Source organism: Aristolochia californica, unplaced genomic scaffold (genome assembly GCF_029961685.1).
Source record: "Aristolochia californica isolate CCGP_79_NKW_82.1479 unplaced genomic scaffold, dmAriCali1.0.hap1 SCAF_11, whole genome shotgun sequence".
NCBI lineage: Eukaryota > Viridiplantae > Streptophyta > Magnoliopsida > Piperales > Aristolochiaceae > Aristolochia > Aristolochia californica.
Genome location: NW_027181782.1, coordinates 33,681,715 through 33,700,811, shown reverse-complemented (window position 1 = coordinate 33,700,811; position 19,097 = coordinate 33,681,715). Strand labels below are relative to the sequence as shown.

At 37.8% G+C, this 19,097-nt stretch overlaps 2 protein-coding genes across 3 annotated transcripts; one reads left to right on the top strand and one right to left on the bottom strand.

Moving 5' to 3' along the window:
* The first annotated feature begins 207 nt into the window (after positions 1–207).
* On the top strand, positions 208–3,570 carry LOC137944908 (protein ALTERED PHOSPHATE STARVATION RESPONSE 1-like). Its single transcript, XM_068790711.1, has 4 exons — positions 208–1,546; positions 1,647–1,852; positions 1,993–2,216; positions 2,646–3,570. Exons 1-4 carry the CDS (start codon positions 871–873, stop codon positions 3,427–3,429), a joined length of 1,890 nt encoding a protein of 629 aa, XP_068646812.1. The 5' UTR covers positions 208–870; the 3' UTR covers positions 3,430–3,570.
* On the bottom strand, positions 3,562–18,925 carry LOC137944907 (cell cycle checkpoint protein RAD17). 2 transcript variants are annotated; one of them, XM_068790709.1, is made up of 14 exons: positions 18,355–18,925; positions 17,929–18,252; positions 17,491–17,571; positions 17,322–17,376; positions 14,668–14,753; positions 14,030–14,077; positions 9,684–9,740; positions 9,035–9,137; positions 7,783–8,090; positions 5,788–6,175; positions 5,463–5,585; positions 4,960–5,149; positions 4,813–4,873; positions 3,562–4,113 (listed from the first exon to the last, which is right to left on the bottom strand). In XM_068790709.1, the coding sequence occupies exons 2-14, from the start codon at positions 18,115–18,117 to the stop codon at positions 3,880–3,882; spliced, it is 1,923 nt and encodes a 640-aa protein (XP_068646810.1). In that variant the 5' UTR covers positions 18,118–18,252; positions 18,355–18,925; the 3' UTR covers positions 3,562–3,879. The 2 variants fall into 2 exon arrangements, with proteins under 2 accessions (XP_068646810.1, XP_068646811.1); XM_068790710.1 differs by lacking the exon at positions 17,491–17,571.
* Positions 18,926–19,097: the final 172 nt, after the last annotated feature.

Genomic DNA, 19,097 nt, shown 5'->3' with positions numbered 1-19,097 from the left:
TAACTCGAGAGGACACCCATATAGCAAAGTGGCGTTGTTGGAGGATAATGGGAGAGAAGGGCGGCTATTTTGGTCAACTCCGTTGTTCAAATTAAACATCTCTTCTGCACGCTGCCCAACACATGGTTGTCTCTTAGCTTCTCTGAAAACTGTTCTATTGTACTGCCGCCTCTGCTTTCTTTTTTCGTTTTTTTCTCGTTTCGATTCTCAATCTCTCTTCGCAACCCACGCAACTGCGGTTGTGGAGAGCTGCTCGGGAGCGGAAGGGTTGAAAGATTGAGAAGTTGAGGGAGAAAATTTTGGGGGGTTTTACAGAGTTGTGCTCGTTTTCGAAGGGAATGAGAAGAAGGTGGTGAAGTTTCGTACTTCTGTTAACTTTAAGGACTCTTGTGTTTTTGGGGATGCGGGAAGATGAGAAGATTTTGGTTTGGGTTTTAGAGTAAAAGAACCGGCTTTTGTCGTAGGAAGAAGAAGATGGAGGAGTTTCGGAGGTAAAAACCGGTGTCTTTTTTTGCAGTGTAAGAGTACAAGCAGAGACTGGCGAAGCTCTGAAGAAGTAGTTGTCCTTTTCGTCTAGCAGAAGCAGAGAAGAATAAGGGACAGAAGCGTCGTGAGAAGTGCTATTATTAGTTGCCAAACGAGGAAAGGTACGCGTTTGAAATTTTCAACGAATAGGAGGAAAAAGAAAATGAGCAGAGAGGTATGGGGAACAGCGTTTTTTAGAAATCGCAATCATGTTTGAGGGACGAAGACTGGAATTTCCCCAAGGAACTTCGTGGAAGACGAGACGGACTTCGAGTTAGCACGATATTGAAGTGAATTTAGAACAGGGGTACGAGTGCTGGAGAAAGTAATAGCAAGAAGAAGAAGATGGGTTGTTGCTATTCAAGGTTGGAGAGGGAAGAAATTGTTTTACGATGCAAAGCTCGGCGGCGGTACATGAAAGAACTCGTCCATGCTCGCCATGCGTTTTCTGCTGCCCACAGCCTCTACCTCCGGTCCCTCCGAGGGACGGGCGCCGCGCTTCTACAATTTGCCAATTCTGAGACTCACCTCCAGCAACACCACCACCACCTGCAACATCATCTGCCCCCAGCTCTCCCCTCTCCTCCGGTGCCACTAACATCGCCTCGGCCTCCACCACCTCCGCCAATGAGTCCGAGTTCGGAAACATATACTTCTGCCTCGGCCTCTCCTTATCTCCGGCCGCCGCCACTGCCGCCTCCATCGAGTTGGGATTTCTGGGACCCATTTGCCCCTTCTTCTTCCGGGTCTGTAACTGAAGAAGAATGGGAAGCTACTACGGTCTCTGAAGTCAATGTTACCGCAGAAGCCGCAGTCGCTGCCCCTCCTCCGGTTGTTAGTGGGTACTCCAAGGAAACTGCTACCACGGAACTCGCAGTCGTTGTATCGAGAAACAGCAAAGATTTTTCTGAGATTATCAAAGATCTTGATGATTATTTCCTCAATGCTGGTAATGCTGGAAGCTATGTTTCATTGCTTTTGGAGGTTCCAAGTTCTGGTTTTTCTTCTCAGAGACCCACAAGTAAGTAGCTGCTTGACATCTCGTAATCTTTCACATCATGATCTGCACTTTCACCTTAATAGATTTCTTCATCATCGTTTCATTTGTTTCTTCTCTGCAGATAAAGTTTATAGCTACAGTAGGAATTTAAGCCCGATGAATTGGCCTTGGGTTTCAAATTCAAAATCCAGCGGCCTTAGCAGCTTTGGGAGGTCAGAAGAGGAGATAGTAGGGAGCAATCTAAATGGTGGAGTTGTTAAAACAAGCCATTGTTCTACAATAGAGAGACTTTATGCTTGGGAGAAGAAGTTGTACGAGGAAGTCAAGGTATGAACAGATCAGATAAATGAGATTATTCACTCATGTGGAGTTGCTTCTTCCCACTGCCTTTTTCCTCCAAATTGCTTCTCTCTAGACGATTTTACTAATCTCCTTTACTAAGTAATTCATACTTCTCCTGTTACCAGACTGCCGAAAATATCAAAACAGAGCACAAGAAGCGGGTGGCACTGCTAAGGAAGCAAGAGGCGAAGGGAGTTGATTATATTAAGATTGAGAAGAGCAAGAAAGAGGTTGAGAAACTGGAGTCCAGATTAATGGTGGCTTCTCAGTCCATGGAAAGCACTTCTGATGAAATAATTAGGTTGAGAGAAACTGAGCTCTACCCACAACTTCTTGAGCTGGCCAAAGGGTTAGCTCCTTGCAGCCCTCCCCTTATATTACTATTATTTTTCATTTTGATCCTGCTTCATTCTTTTGAGCAGAAAAGGAAAACTCTTTGAAACTTGTTGATCATATTATTATTTCTCTCTTTAATCTTTATCTTCCTTAAAGCCATTGTTGTAATGCCTGCAACCTGTCCTACTGTGAATGTCACAGTGAACTTGCAGAATTGGCACGGTCAGATATACTGCAACCTCGTGCTAGTGACAGACACTCTTTTGACTGTTTTGATTCTTCTGGGCAAAGAGTTGCAGTTCGAATATACTAGTTGTGCTGATTTGATTTGAATTGTTGTCTCTTAACATTTTCTCTCCATTTTTACTATAATCAAGTTTTTTTCCTGCAATTGTTTAATCTTTCAATCAAAGCTATTGTAATCCTTTGGGGATGTATGCAGACTGATGGGTATGTGGAGAAGCATGTACGAGTGCCATCAAGTTCAAACTCACATAGTCCAGCAGCTCAAGTTCCTCAATGACATCAACTTAAGGACAGAACCCACTTCCGAAATTCATCGTCAATTCACACTTCAGCTGGAGCTCGAGGTCCAACAATGGCACTCAGCGTTCTGCAGCCTGGTGAAATCACAGAGGGATTACATCCTTTCTCTCACCGGTTGGCTCCGTCTCTGCCTCTTCCAGTTCAGCCACCAACCACTGACCAAAACCCTGCAAAATTCAGCTGTCTATTCTCTGTGCGAAGAATGGCAGCTTGCCCTCGACAGAATCCCTGACAAGGTTGCCTCCGAGGGCATTAAAAGCTTCTTAACAGTAATTCACTCAGTGGTGCTTCAACAGGCGGAAGAACAGAAACTGAAGAAAAGATCAAACGCCTTGTTCAAAGAACTCAACAAAAAGGTGGCAGAACTGAGGACCTTGGAGAACAAATACGGGCCTTACTCCACCTCTGGGAGTTCATCCTCGAATCGGTCACCAGTGGATGTGAAGAAGGACAAGGTGGAGGCTCTAAGAGCGAAAGCAGAGGAAGAGAAGAATAGGTATGAGAAGAGCTCCAGTGTGACTAGAGCAATGACGCTGAATAATTTTCAAACTGGGATTCCAAATGTGTTCCAAGCCATGACAGGATTCGCCAATGTTTGCTTGCAATCTTTTGAAGCAGTTTACAGTCAACCCAACAAGACCCAGGAACAAATTCATGATGTGAAGAGGCTACTGACCTGAGGTTCGATTCAAGAGTTTTGATGTATAGACGGTAACTGCATGAGTTTCTTATGGCTTGTGCAGGAAACTGTTCAAGCTCCCATGAGTATAGAGGAACAGTTCTTAGGTCTCTTACTTTAACTAAGATGCCTGTCCAGTTCAAGTAGGTTTGATGAAATTTAAACTAAACTAATATATTAAAATGTTTAGAAACATTTGAAGAAAGTAAAACCGCCAGCCTGATGCTTGGAGAGAACCTCGGAGCACAGCGAACCAAATGGGAGTAACAGGTCGAGAACTTTCAGCTCTGCTGTGAAGATCAGAGACATTCTGTACACAACTGAAACATTTGAAGAAAATTCACAAAGAGCGTCAGGTAGAAATCACAATTGGGTATTGCAGAAATTTAACTGATCTCTCATCTAGTTCCATAAATGGTAGACCTTTGAAGGCCAAGAACCAACGGCTCGCCTACCACTCTTCAATATCGTCATCATCACTTTCCCCTAGATTATCATCAGTATCTAGTTCATCTGGACCCGTCCAATCAGAATACTCCCACCGTGCCCTATTGTTAACTTGAAGATCTTGAGTTGTTCTAAACTTGAGCCATTTGTGGATAGGTCTAAATTCAGTAGCCATTACAGACATAGTAGACGAACCGAAGTTTCTTACAGACTCAAACCTCTCCAGTACCATCTGGTCCTGCAATTATGAAAAACAAACAAGTTAATAATGTAATATTAGTCATGACAATATCATACAATAAAAGTATTTTATTAATGTTATAAACCCTAGAACAGACTGGCACGTTCGACTAGGTTCAACCAAATGGCAGACCAGGTTATAACTCTGCCCAAACCTGTGGGGGGGTCAAAACCCAGTTGACCATGCTGGGTTTGGCATTCAATGGATGAACCGATCAGGCCTACTCAGCCAGGTCATTGTCACACAAATCTCCCTGTGCAACAGAGAAATAGTTGAAGGGGGGATCCTCTGACGCAAAAGAGAAAAAGTTCTCCACACATAAAAGAAATTCCATTTTGAATGCAATGTGTCCTCCTTTTCGGCTGAATCATGTAGTAGACTAAAAAGGAAGAAAATAACCCATCTAAAGAAAAGGTTGAAAAGAAGTATGAAAACCCTGTCACAAAGGCAGTCTTGCAGAAAGGTTTCAGGGGTCAACGGCATCATCCATCAGCAAACAAGAAACAGTAAAAATCTAATTTCATGGTTCAGTTATCTGTCATGCTATATTTTCTAGGAAGATTTCTTTTAGCGTACAGAAAGAGTACATTAGGCCTTTCCTTCTTTGAAATGAACTATTTTTCAGTTGCCAGAAACACTTAAAACATGAAATATAAAGAGTACCTCTTTAACAAAATAAAGAGATATTGATCTCACCTTATTTCTGCGAGAGGACTGCTCCACCTGCCAAAGCTTTGGGCTCCGGATAGTGTGCCATCTGCTTCATATGAAATAACTTTCATATCAATATTTAAAAACATGTAGCTGAGAGAGAGAGAAAGAGAGAGAGCATATAAAACAGACCTGGAAGTCAAAGGACGTGAATTTCCAAAAAGCACCCCTCGTGCTGCAACTGAAGCAGCAATCGATTGCACAAGAGTACCTTGAGACCAAATGGACTGCTGAGCAGTTGCAAGGAGTTGATCAGAATCACTTAGATACGAGCATACAGTCCATGCATCATCAATGGCTTCATCACTCATAAAATCTAAAACTGCAAAACAGCACAACATTACAAAATGTATTATGGCATAAGATAGGTGATCGGAATCTGAGGCCTTGACACAGATACTCAACTGAAATAAGTTACCAAAATGACTATATGATATCTACTATTGAAAGTCATCTGTTTGTCTTGTGTACCTCCAGCTAATGTCAAACCCCTAAAACTACAAAATATTTTGGACAATAATGTCTTACTCCAGTGCAAGATAAATCTAGAACAGGCCTGAGTATGGCTGCTTATATGGGTTTAAAAAAACCAATCCAACCACAATCAGGCCGCGCTAGAAAGAAAGAATACTTACCATTTTCATGAAGAAAATCAGCAACCTGACTTGCTTGTCCATGTGCCTGAGAGAGAATATTCTCTGGAGCATCCATTTTCAATGGATATCTCGCCAGTCTCTCTTTTAAATGAACTACTACTCCTACAGTTGTACAAATTGCACCATTAGTTATGAAGGAGAATATAGATAATAATAAAAGTAGGCCATAGAAGAACTAATTTCAACCATGACCTTAAATGTTCAACTAACTTAGTCGAGATAACAAATTCTAGGATTCATTAAATGGATGATGCCACATGAACATGCATCCACCCAAAAGACACCAAGAGATTTTTTTGCATACCCAAAGCCATAACTTTTGTTGTCTCTCTCTTATTGTGCAAAAACTTCCCCAAGGCATGAAAGAGAGTAAGTGTTTCATCTTTGCCAGCTGGCAAAGACAATATTTTGTTGAAATCCTCCTTGCCAAACATGAGTGGGGAAGATAACACTTCAATATCATCAGATTTTCCTCCAACGTGATTCAAGTATGCAGCAGATAAAGGAAAAGACTGTGTTGGGTCTGGTCTCAGGCAGAAGAACTGTAAAGTTGTTATGGCATTTCTGATGTCTCCTCCACTGGTTTTTGCTATATGATCTATAAAGTCAGCAGTTACAGTACATTTCTCTTCTCTGCATAATCTAGAAAGAGTCTTCTTGATGGAATTTACTGTAAGAGGATTGAAAGCCACCTGGAGATTATGCCACATGCAATGTATAAGTGCCACATAAAATGTGGGAAAGGAAAATGTTTTTCAGTAACAAAGAAGAAGAAGCAGCAGCAGAAGAAATAATAAAACCAAATCTGCTATGCATTGACACCCCTCTCATAAGAGAAAATTCCGAATCCACAAACCTGGATTAGACTGAATCAGTGTGCAAACTAGATGAATAACCCTCATTCAGGAAATCTTTGTAATAAACCTTTGCACCTTTTTAAATGAAAATCTTATCAGATTCTTATTTACCTAGAATAAGAAGGATTCCTTTTCTAAAAAATAAAATTGATGTTAATATGAAGAAAACCTTTGAATCTTAGGATTCAAACTTATATTTAAACCTCAGAGTTTTCTTTTATTGTCTATTAATTTCCTTTTATAACCATGACTACCAGTTCAATTATAACCACACAGACTCTCATCTATATAAAATTCTCCATCAATTTTACCAATTACCTTCTTTTCATTAAAAGGGAATAGTTAATGTAAGGGAAGTTCTTTCCAACCACCAGCTTAAATTTACTTCACCAGCATCCTCCCTTCAACAGAGTGTGCTGCCATGAAACAACAGCTAAGATGACCCCTGTTACTCTTCTCTTTCTTCTGATCTCTCTTCCCCCTCCTTTTTTCCTTCTGACCATCCTTCTCGCTGCCTTTTTCCCCTCCAAACAACTTTTCTGTTTTTCCAATCTCTTCTCTTCTTCTTCTTCCTTTTCTCTGATCACTTTCACCTCCTGTTTTAAAGTCACTGTTCTCCTCCATTTATTCTTTTAATTGTGAAATCTAGGCTTTCACATGGTATTGATTTCTTTTGAGCTTCTAGAAGTCTGGCATTAATTTTTACAGAATTGGCAGATCATTTAACCAACACCTGCTTGCCTGAAATATGATCAGGTAAATGAATGGAATAATAAAAGGGTATTTATAGATGATAAAAATAAAATGGAGACAGGGAAATAGACATTACTGCCCGTGTATATCCCAAAATTTGTCAATGAATGCTTTGGAATTAATTATCACCAGGAACTTTTAAAATACAAGTGACAAAAATATAAATGCAATTATTTTTTGGGAATGTTGAACTCCTTACTCTGGTGAGACTTGAACCCTAGATCTTATACTAGAAACACCCTATGTGACCATTGAGCCAAGGGCTAAACCCACATTATTATACCATATTTTTACTTAGATATTAATAATTATGAATAACTGACTCAAACACCTACCAGATGGCCTATTGAGAAAGGAATTTGTCCAGTTAATGTTCTTGGTTCCAACTGGTCCAAAGATGATTTAATTTACATAATTAGATTCAGACAGATTTAAAGGCTCTAGGAGGTTCAGTTGATTAGAGTTTGTAGACAAAAGCATATATGTGAGCTGTGAACCATTGTGTGATTAGCAGGTCAATTTCCATGTATCCAAAAGTTGAGCTCAATAAGCAGAAGACATGGGTCCTTGAAAGAGGACATGAAAAATTCTCTTCTTTTTAAGCACAAGAGGACTTGACAAACAGCCTAATATAAGTTTATCCAACATTGTTCAAAAAAGTAATAATAATGACCAATTAATAGTGATACCTTCGAAGCTCCAGCTCCCTCAAGAACTGACTGGAGTTCCACCAAGCGACTATTAGTGTCACTGGTATCAGTCTTACCATAATCCGTGAGCAATATAATCGTCGGTACTTGGGATGAATGAACAAGAAGTTGCAAGCATTTCTTGAGCCTTCCATAAGCAACTCCTCCATTAGTGATCGGAAGATCATCAATTAAGAGAATAGCAGGTTTTCTAGAATTTCCAGTTGAGACTGCTGAAAGCAAAGGATACTTCCTTACTCTTTCTACAAAGTTTTCAAACTCTTCCAGCTTCGAAGTGTATGGTATTCCTAGAAGCACATTGAAAAAACCAATCAGATGTGAAACAATTTAAAAAAAAAAAAGGAAATATAGATCCATCCTTTAATCAGGCTTCTCTACATAGAAGAGCTGCTCTTGTAAATGAGCTAATCCGGAGGAAGCATCAACTTGATTGCTCATTCTGGTAGTCTCTCTTTAACCTGTTTACTAACTCGCATTTCGTTTCTTTTGTACAATGATATAGTAAGGTCATCGGTCCAATCAGAAATTTAAAAAATAAAAAATTTTGACCAAGGAAAAGTTGCTTCCCCTGATCATGGTTATAATGAGGTCAGGAGGATGGGGAATCCCTCAGCAGTTGTTTCTTTTGCACAGACCAGGTGGATGGGGAATCCCTCCCCCATTTTTTAAAATGAAGAAAAAGAGAGGAGGAGAGCAGCAACCCCCCACCCCCTCTTCCTCTCTCAGTTAGTGTGTAATAACAAAGAAAGGAAGAGGAGGGGACAAACGGCCCTTCCCTCCCCTTGTCTGGTGCAGGAGGGGAGGAGCAGTAGTATTAACTTGGTGGAGGGAGGGGGTGGTTTCAAGTGTGAGGTCTTCAGTTTAAGTCTCTCCAATGGGTTGAGAACTTATGGCACTTCAATGGGATGAGAAATGCCTTCCATGGTATTTCCATAGTTTTTTTCTAAAATATCTGAAAATGATTTCAAATTGTATTCAGTGTCCTGTCAGAGAAGATAAACCAAAACTATTGAATTGTTCAAACTATTGCAACATAAGCCAATTCAGCTGCATCTTGAACAAGCTAATTTGTGTTGCACCCGTCCAACACAGCCCAGAAATTCAGTCACTGGAGTTGCCAATCCCAATTGAATCAGCTAGTTCCAATCACGTTCAGCCAATTTATACAACTAGTGACAGTACAAGCATGTAGTTACCGATGCATGGATAACCCCAAGAAACTAAGAAGTACCTGAACTGGAATTATGTTTATGTTCTTGCCAAAGGGTTGGAGTTGGAGTCTTCCATTCAAACACATCAGCTCCAACTGTGCTTGCAATTACATGAACTGTTGTCTGCATGATTCACAAATAGACAATGCATCAGACTGAATCACTAATCCGATTTTCAGTCAATTTTTAGAAATTTTTTTGACACCATGGCATATACTAATTTGGATTTCCTAGAGTACCCATAGAAACAAGATTTCAAGCTCCTGTAACTTTTAAACTTTTTCCCTCGCCTAACTTAGTTTTTCCTATATTTTCAGGAACACAATGACGGAAAAGTTTGAAAGGTCGGTTTTCTAAAATTTGCTCTCTACCTAACAACTAAGTCCTTCACTTTATATGATTTTTAAATGGACCATGGCCTTTAATATATAAATAGAAGAAGATAAACACAAAGTTTGGACAAGTGTCTAACTGTCTGAAGAAAAACCAAAGAAATCAAAAAGAAGTTCAACATGAAACATTCAAAGAAAAAAATAATTCAACTGAAGAATTTGATTTGAATGTAAAAATAATTCAAAGAAGGCAAAAAATACCAGTACAGACATTCAATTACCATTTTAAGCGACGCAATGCTTGAATTTTAGGATAAAAAACAAAGCAGAAACGTACAGATTTTCCAGTTCCAGCCTGTCCACTGATAATAAGAACATTATTAAGAAATCTTTCCTGCAAATGACAGAAAACATGTTGAGAGATTCCTCAAAATATGTCCCACAGAAACTTCGAAAGAAATCAATGCAACCAAAATTTTGAAACAAGAAATAATTAACATTCAAAAAGTTGGACACCATAAACCAATCATGTTGCAGTTTGAAGTTTTCAAAAAGAATACTTATTGAGTGGGAAAAAAATTCACCTTGAGAAGTGTTAAGAAAAATTATTTAATTATAGGGTTGAATAACAAGCCTCCTAAGTGGCAAGTCATTTTGGGATAGAATTGAGCACAACCTAACAATACTTTTTCTTTTATAAACCATGAGTACCGTTGAAGAACAGGTATAGAAGAGTCACACGAAATGAAGTCTCGCAGAAAAGTCTCAGTTAAAAGGTGTTTTAGTTATATTAGTTTTCTATTCTTGTTCAATTGTTTAACTACTCTAGGATTTATCTTTAAGCGTTTGACTTTGGGTGTAACTAGGACATGGGTAACTTAATTATAATATGATTCTACTTGTTTCCTCTATTAAAAATAGAAATTCATTGTACTTAGTTATTCATAGAGTCAATGAATTATTTATCTTTCTCATAAATTTAACATAGTATTAGAGTAGGGCCTGTGAGTTGACTCGATCAACCCACAGAGAAGATGTTCTCATCAATCTCATGTCTTTCTTTTTAAGGTATCTTTTCTTTGTTTTTAGTATTTTTTTCATTTGATAAATTAGCCAAGACTAGGAGTATTTTATTAGTGTCCCAACAACAATCATTGTAAATTTTCTTTTTTATTCATAGAATCTTAAACCTCCTCAAAGCCTCATTCCCCAACAGACCAGCAATACACTTTCTATCACCGCCTAAGATATTGCTTTGCGAGTTAATTTCAGTGTCGATAGACTCAATCCTTTCTTCCTCCTCAGGCAAACCACCTTCATCTTTCACTTCGCTTTCCTCTTCTTCGCTAGTGATTTAAACTTCAATGTCGATGTTTTTACCAACTTCCTCCGTTACTACCAATGTAGTCTTCATTCTTATATCTGCTTTCTTCTCTAGAATGATAAGACATATCATCTTTGCGAGTCTTGGTTATGGCAAACTGGTCGTCACTCCTAATTGATCTCCTAATCAAAATAGCAAGTCACTTTGACATACCTTCTGATTTTATTCGGTTCAAGGCCACCTGCTCATCGTGGATATCAGCAGAAAACTTCCAAAGCGCTCATAAATTCTGTCTTTGTGCTCTCATACGACTTTCATGATTTTGACCATCAAAGCTTTCGGTGATTCCAAGAGGTATAGAACCTCTGTTTGATCCATTTACCATTTCATATAGAATAGAACACATGCCACCAGCAGGTATGGGGACATCAGACATGTCACGACAATAATGGTGGTGGAGTTCCAGCTGATATCAGATTCCTTGTAGGGAAGAAACGGATTGCCGCCCAGCTCACAAGATCCGCAAACAGTCCCTTGCAGTCCTACTTCGAGTAGAATTCAAAGTGCGAGTTCCTAGTTCCCACTTGAACTCATATGCGAAGAGCTCGACCGAGATACAGCCATTGATCACTTGCCATATGACAAGACCTACTTCAAAACGCCGACTATCAAGAGCCATCAATCACTTGTCAACTTCTACACAGCTCTTTCCTCTTTCTGCAAAACCATCAGATGCCAGGATGTGCTGCCTCTCCTTATTCTGAACCTCCGTCACCCACCTCATGCTGAAAAATTCCATGCTTCCTTCAGCATCTTCAAGACATGTGGGCATAAGGTACGCCAGCAAGCAACTGTCTTTATTGATTTTGGATAATGGCGTTGTTGGAATTGCAAGTGCATACAACCCTGTTACTTGCACACGTGATGAACGACTTTCTGGATGCTGATGGAGCTACAAAGACTTCAGACCTTGCCAATCATCTTCTTGAGCCGTCATTCTGCCATTGCCCATCCAGATTTTTGTTTTACTGCTGCTCTATCATGTTGTGCTTATGAAAGCTCCTGTTAGGTCATAGCCTTTGTTTGAACTATGTTACTTGGCAACTTTGGCTATGTGGTGGCATTTTGAGTTCTGATTGTTCTGCCTGTTTTTTCTAGATCTTGGGTCTTTCATTCTTTAATTGCTTTCTAATGCAAATCAGCTGTTGGTTTCTACTGAAGTTCCAATGCCTACAGTCATTCAAGACCGATGCTCTTATTTTGTATTGTTTGGATATTCTAGCTGCTGAAGCAGCGCTTGTGCTACCATGAATTGTTAAAGCTAATGTTGGCAGCAGTATTTAGTCTCCAAGTGTGGCAGAATTTGCTTCCTTGTCCTCATAGACTCTAGTCTTTACTCGGACCAAATCTAGACAGGAGTGTGTGGTGTCTCGTTTGAGAATTATACAAGTGTCCTTGTTGCTCTTGTCAAGCAAACAGAATCACAGTTCTGCTGTCTTTTCGTCTGTTATGTTTGCTCTAACAGGGAGCATAATATATACTTGCTGACACTCATTTAACTGCTTGGACGTCATTCTGAAGCAAATTATTGAGTACTGCAACACTTTCATGTGATTCAGCCATTGCTCTATTATGCTGCATTGACATTGTTGGTGTCCCCTAATTCTGTTCCTTGCTTTATTCTGTTTGCTGATCATCGCTTATTACCAACTTCTACTATGGTTGCATGGTTGGTAACTGACCTCAACTCATGAAGTTCTAGATTTGGTGAAGCTTTCCATTAGTTCTAAATCCGGTATGTCTGCCAGCTTCATAAGTCAGAATTGTGATAGTGGTTGGTTGTGTTCTTCAAGGTTAATTACAGACATATGTGTTCTTCTCACTGATAAGCAATTCCTTATTATTTTATTTAAATTTAAAAACTCGATTTGAAAGTAGAATGTTGCATAGTCGCCTCATTCTAGTTAAAGTATGATTGCTAATATCCTTGTGTTCCTGTAGTATTTCTTCGATTTATCATTTTTTCATCACTTTGGAGCAATGCCTAGACTCACTACCTACAAAATATAGGAGTGTGCCCAACATCCAACGTGAATTAATTATTTTTATTCTTCACCAAAGAGGTGATTTTATGAGCTACCCTGAAAAAGTGAGTAATATCTTTTTATGCCTAAAAATTTCACCTATTTTCTACTTTTGATATTGAGCAGAATTTTTTCAAACTATGACCATTTTGACTGGTATTTAAAATTTTGTCATATGGCCAAGAGTAATTTTCTTCTCCCATATTGGTTTTGTCCAAGTTGGGTCTCTATGTCCTTTTTATCCTAGCTTGAAAAGGAGAAGTAGAAAGAAGTACAAAAAAGAGGTATTTTATTCCATTCCACATGTTGATGTTATAAAAAATATTTAAATAAGGGGAAGAACAAAATATGAAGATTTTGCATCTATGAATAATTTTTTTAGCCAAAGAAAATTGGAAATTAAAAATCATTTTGCAAGTTGAAGATATAAACTCCAGCTTGAGGAGGAGCGTTGAAGAACGATTATAGAAGAATCTTACATGATTCTCACAACAAGAAGTCTCACAAAGCAACAATTCATATAGCAGCGTCTTACATGAGGATCATGGAAGAAAGTCTCATAGAAGAATCTCAATTAAAAGGTTTTTTAGTTATGTTAGTCTTCTATTCTTGTTTAGTTGTTTAATTACTCTAAGACTGATCTTTAAGTGTTTGACTTTGAGTGTTACTGAGATATGGGTAGTTTAATTGTACTTTGATTCTACTTGTTTCCTCTATTATAAATAGAGGCTTATTGTACTTAGTTATTAATAAAGTCAATGAATTATTTCTCTTTCTAAAAATTCAACACTATATAGGAGATGAATAAAAAAAGAATAGAAGAAATTCTTCCAAACACGACATTGCAAGGAGATTCCTTCATAAGCTAAATAGTTGGACATGAAATTGGCACTTCTTGGAACATGAGCATAATTTTCTTGCAAGGATCTATAGAAGCCTTGAATCTCGTCAATGTCAAATAAGAAATAAAAAGAAAAAAAAACTTATGCATATATTAAAAACCATGCAATGAATGAGAGAAGTCCCACAAAACTCTTACAAATCCTTCAAAGCAATAGATAGAATTTGTTGGTCATTAAACCAACTCCACCAATAAATAGTTGCAAATGTGTTCCACGTCTCAGGCTAGTTTTCTAAGGTGAGAATTGTTGTGTGACGGAAAATAGCTCCATATTGGTCAGGCTTGAAAAAATCCTATGTCTATTACTTGATAAGAGTCCCCCAACTTAGCCAGCCAAACTTTAAAACAGACATTTATGAAGAAAATAAAATCACCTTGGACATGACAACCATTTGGTCCAACCACATTTTGACTTCTTCGACCTGCAGTGGGAATTACCAAGAGATAACCTTTACAAGATATCCCATTTACAAAAGAGAAACATATAGCAAAGATAATTCCTTCCAACATAAGATATCACTTTTAAGAGAGAGAAAGAATGGGAAGAGATGATATCTTTCAACACTACTCAAAACAGGAAAACAAAAATACAAAAAAAAAAACAAAAAGATGTCACCAAACAACTCAAATGAGGATCCAAAGATACTAAAGAGATCGCAGTCACACTTTAACCACTTTTAAACAATTTAAATAATTATTTTACTATAAGCATTGAAATCTAGAACACAAACTAAAGGTGCTTTCCATCACAAGTTTATCATTTAAATTCAAATGCCTTAAAAATCTTTCCAGTTTCATTTTAATAAGAATAAATGTGAAATTGAAACCACAGAGCAATGTAACCTTATAACTCAGATACACAAGCACTCAAACCAACACAATCCTTTTGCACTGCCAAAGTAGAACTTTGAAAAGGATAAGCACAACCCTACCAAAAGTACTCAATCATATAATTGATTTCATAGAAAAAGGCAATAGTTGATACTATAAAACACAAGCATCATTTAGAAACCTTTTTCTTTTGAACAGCCAGCTCCTCAATTGAACGGGGTTTATGCTTGTCAACCCATAGCTCCTGAGAATCCCTCCATCTTGAACCTGACCCACATTTTACTCCATCTTTGGTTAGAAAATCTAAAAGGAACATAACTACGTTTTTCAGATGTAAGAGACATAGACAATTAATGTTTACAGTTCAAGAAAGCAAAAAAAAGCTCCTACAAGATCTTCATTCTTAAAGATAGGTGCAAAGACATAATCTTAACAAAGTTTTCAAAAAACCACAAAAATAAACATATACAAAGAAAAAATTGAAATGGAAAAAAGCAAAAACACCAAAAGGAAAATTAATTCAGTTAGAAAAATAGCGTATTTACAAGCACAGAGAATCAACTATACCAACAAAAATATCCTTCCAATCTTTTTAAACTCAATGATGGGTGTCATGGATGGATCATATGAATGCACGTGGATTTCCTCTAGCATAGCCACGAATCTGACCAAGTTCCCAATGATAGTATCTCAAACAAAGATTTCTTTTGAATACTTTTCAGACTTCTAAACGTTACAAAGCGAGAGAAAATAAAAATACTTGCAGTGAATATGATTTTCAATATAACAAGTTGTCCTCAAAAAAAAAAAAAATGCAACAAGTTGTAAATAACTCCTGGCTATTAAGGCTTTTGATACATCCTTTTTTTTACTATTGAGTTTTAGAATTTTGTGAATGAAAATAATCCTTTAATTGTCTTTAGACAAAATGAATAAATTAATAAATCAAGGAACCCAATTTTGCACAAGGTCTTGCAACTCGGGACTGAGACCGGGACCCGGACCCGATTTGGCATCACCTGATCCTGAGTCTCATCAACTAGCCCAAGTCGTTTACCAAGTCGCTCTCGATCTTTCTACACGGCGACTCGACCAAAGATAAAACTAAAAAAAACAAATAATAACCAGAAGTTAGAAAAATTATCTTCATTATGATATATAATAAGTTATATATAATTAATTAAAATATTATCGTATTTTTATAGCCTAAACTTAGTGTTTTGTAGTTCCAAGTACCTATGGGTCTAAATGCCTATTTAGCGATCAATGATCTTGCTCGGTGGCCAATGGTCTCAAGTCCCTAATCAGTGTCTAATGATCCTCAAACACAACCAAGGTTTTGGGAATTGGGATTGAGACCCAACTCAATGTCACTCAATCCAAAGTCAGATCAGATTGATTTGCCCAATCCGCATGCCAACTCATTCATTCTATGGAAAAGTCTTATGTGACTCTTATAGTAAAGAAGTCTCACAATGAATGAATTAATATAATGGAGTCTTACATGAGTCCTATGGAAGGAATTCTCACATATAAGGTCTTTTAGTTCCATCAATTTTTTTTCTTGTATTTGGTCTCACGTTCCGAGATCTGCAAATTCGGCGGCTGATGTGCTTGCCAAGGAGGGAGCCCCCCTGCAATCTCTTGTTGTAATGGATCTGCTCCCTCATCCTTTGTAAATTTTCTCTTGTTAATATAAATACATCTTTTAAAAAAAAAAAAAAGTTCCATCAATTTTTTGTTTATATAATAGTTGTTTACTTTGCATATGTTTCTTTTTAAGAGTTTTACTTTGGATGCTAAGACATGGAAGTGTAATTTTACTCTGATTCCAATAGTTTTATTTATTATAACTAGAGTAGCAATGTAGTCAATCCACATCAATTATGAAATTTCTCTCATAAAATTTCAACAATTGAAATAAACAATAACAAACACATCTGAATCTTAAATGTGCATAACTAGAATAAGAGAACATAACTCGGTAATACAGGAGTGCAAAATGTTTCATATAAAAAAACTAGCAAGTGCCTTCTATACTTCCAATTTTTTTATTAAAAAAATCTTATTAAGGAAAATATTTTACGTTGGAATATATAAAAAAAATGGGAAATCCAAGACCCAAAGCCTCATATTACAAGGAGAAGAGATGAGAAACAACTTTTGCATAAAATATCAGGAATACCACCAGCAACCCATCAATATGAGCTGCCAAGAAACTACAAGAGAGTGGGGAAATTAACAACCTCTTCAAAGAGAACAAATACTCAGAGGATATTACTGGCTTTTTATCCAACTTATAACAATAAGAGAGTTCTCTTCGATGTCAAAGGAGAAGGAAACTGCTGAATGAACACTTTAACAAAGAAGAGAGCATGAAGTTCCAGTTCAGTTGAGTTACATCATCCATAGAAGAACCATAGAAGGTCAATAGAAGAAGAAAAGAGCTTCTTCATCATGGTCACTGGTTAATACACTGGCCTCAGCAAGCTCAAGATTTCCCTTATAACTACCATTAAAAATTAACTTCAGCCACCAGCTAGATAGGGAGATAAACTACTCTAACATGATGTCTTGAATTTTCTATGGGCATCAGAAAATACAGATACAAGAGCTGACAAAGGGAGATAAACCAGCCAGCAAGCTCTAGACATTGTAGTTCCCAACAACTGCTTATGGATAACTCAAGTCCAATAGTAGAATACATGCCAAGTATATAAAAACAGAAACATAAATAAGAACAACTTTCTGGACCCCCCGAAACAAATAGGACTCTTCTCATTAGCATCTACTAAGATCTAAGAAAATAATTTTCAGTTTTAAAAGCATACATACCATGGATTATCCCGTGAAGACCAGAAAATTCATCAGCGAGCAAATCAAAGTTAACCTACAGTACACAATCGAAAGTTTAGAACATCATATTTGAAGCCAACAACTCATAGAAAATGAAACTAATATCAGACATGCAAACCCCACAAAAGGTTGGCATGATTTAAATCACCTGGTATGCAGTTGTAACAGAACTTGGCATAACCTTAGCCATATATGAATATGCATGTTCGTCCTTGTAAAGATTCCCAAACTGCACCAATTTAATAGACCACTATTGAAATATTATCTGAGTTTATATGTGATGTTTACTTCTATAGTCATTTCATTTTTTACATTGCATAGAGATACTATCTTCCCAGAGAAAAACCCATGATGCATAGAAAAATTAAGCACAACATAGTTACCAAAAAACATTGCCATTCTATTCTGAGTCACTGCTTTATGTGGGTGTGTAGATTAAAATCAACATAAGTTGTATGACTGTCGTAACATGAAGTGTCGAAATCGGCACAAACAAAATTTAGCAACTAGCTAAACAGAGAAATCATGACTAAAATCTATATCTTTACTCTCAGAAACTTGGCAGACTACAATAGGGGACACTCACCTCTTCTTTTCTGGATAACTCTTCTAGAAATTGAGAATCTAACTTAGATGACTCCTTTATCATCCTAGTTCTCTTTCTATCTGTGTTTTTTCGCAATTTTGACGTAGAAGATCTGCAATTACCACGCTTGAAACAATCTTTGTCCTCATCCTCTGATGAGGAAAGAACAATTGCATGCTTTTTCCCCATTGCCACCACAATAAGCACTTTGACTAGGTTCTCTCAATATTCAGCTTGATACGAATAGAATTCCACTGCTGGTACACATGATTTGGGTGAGTCCGCGAGTCCATGCATGACATAGCCCCTTTAAAACTGACACACCTACAACAAATTTCAAAAGCCAACATTCTTCAGATTATCCGTAACTACAGAAACTATATATTTTTCAGAAACTTAATAAATATTCTTTTTAAAGTGCGTCACCTTTTAACAGGAATCGAAAGCGCTTCGAACTTGGACTTAGACGTGGATTAAAAACGATAGCGAGCAAAAAAATAAACCCCAGGAAGATAATGATTAACTCCTACCTCTCTCCTCCAAACAAAAACTAATCAAGGAGAAGCGGATGGAGAGTATAATAGAGTTGACCATCACCAACCGCTCCAGACAACCAGTTCCTAGTCCACCTCGAATGCGAGGCCAGGAGGTGATCAAGACGATCAAAGCTCCATCCTGCTTTTCCACTGTAAGTACCTCCAAACGATATCTCGAGACGTGAAGTTGATTATGCTAAAGATTAAGAAGAACAATAATGAAAAAAAAAAAAACGATGGATGATTTCCACAAACGAAATATTGTGAAAGGAAATCCCAAAAGTAGTGGTAAGAAATGCAAACGGTGGATGGCAGGAATGATGAAAACCGCGGGATTGTTAATGTACAAATATGAAGGGCATAAGGAAAGCTTCCGGAGGAAGAAAAGCGCCCTCACTCGCGCCCTCTGGCGGACACAAAGAAGTACAATTCGCGGGCGCCAACGAATTTGGAGAGTGCCACCTTCACACGCGCCAGTCTGTCCAGCGCACGATCGAAAAACTGCCGGCCGGCCCTTGAACCTTATACTGAGTGAGAACCGATATTGGTTGGACCAATTGAAAAAGTCTTTTTCAATTACACATACAAGATTAATGAAACTCATTTACATAGCAAGATTTTCATACATGATAA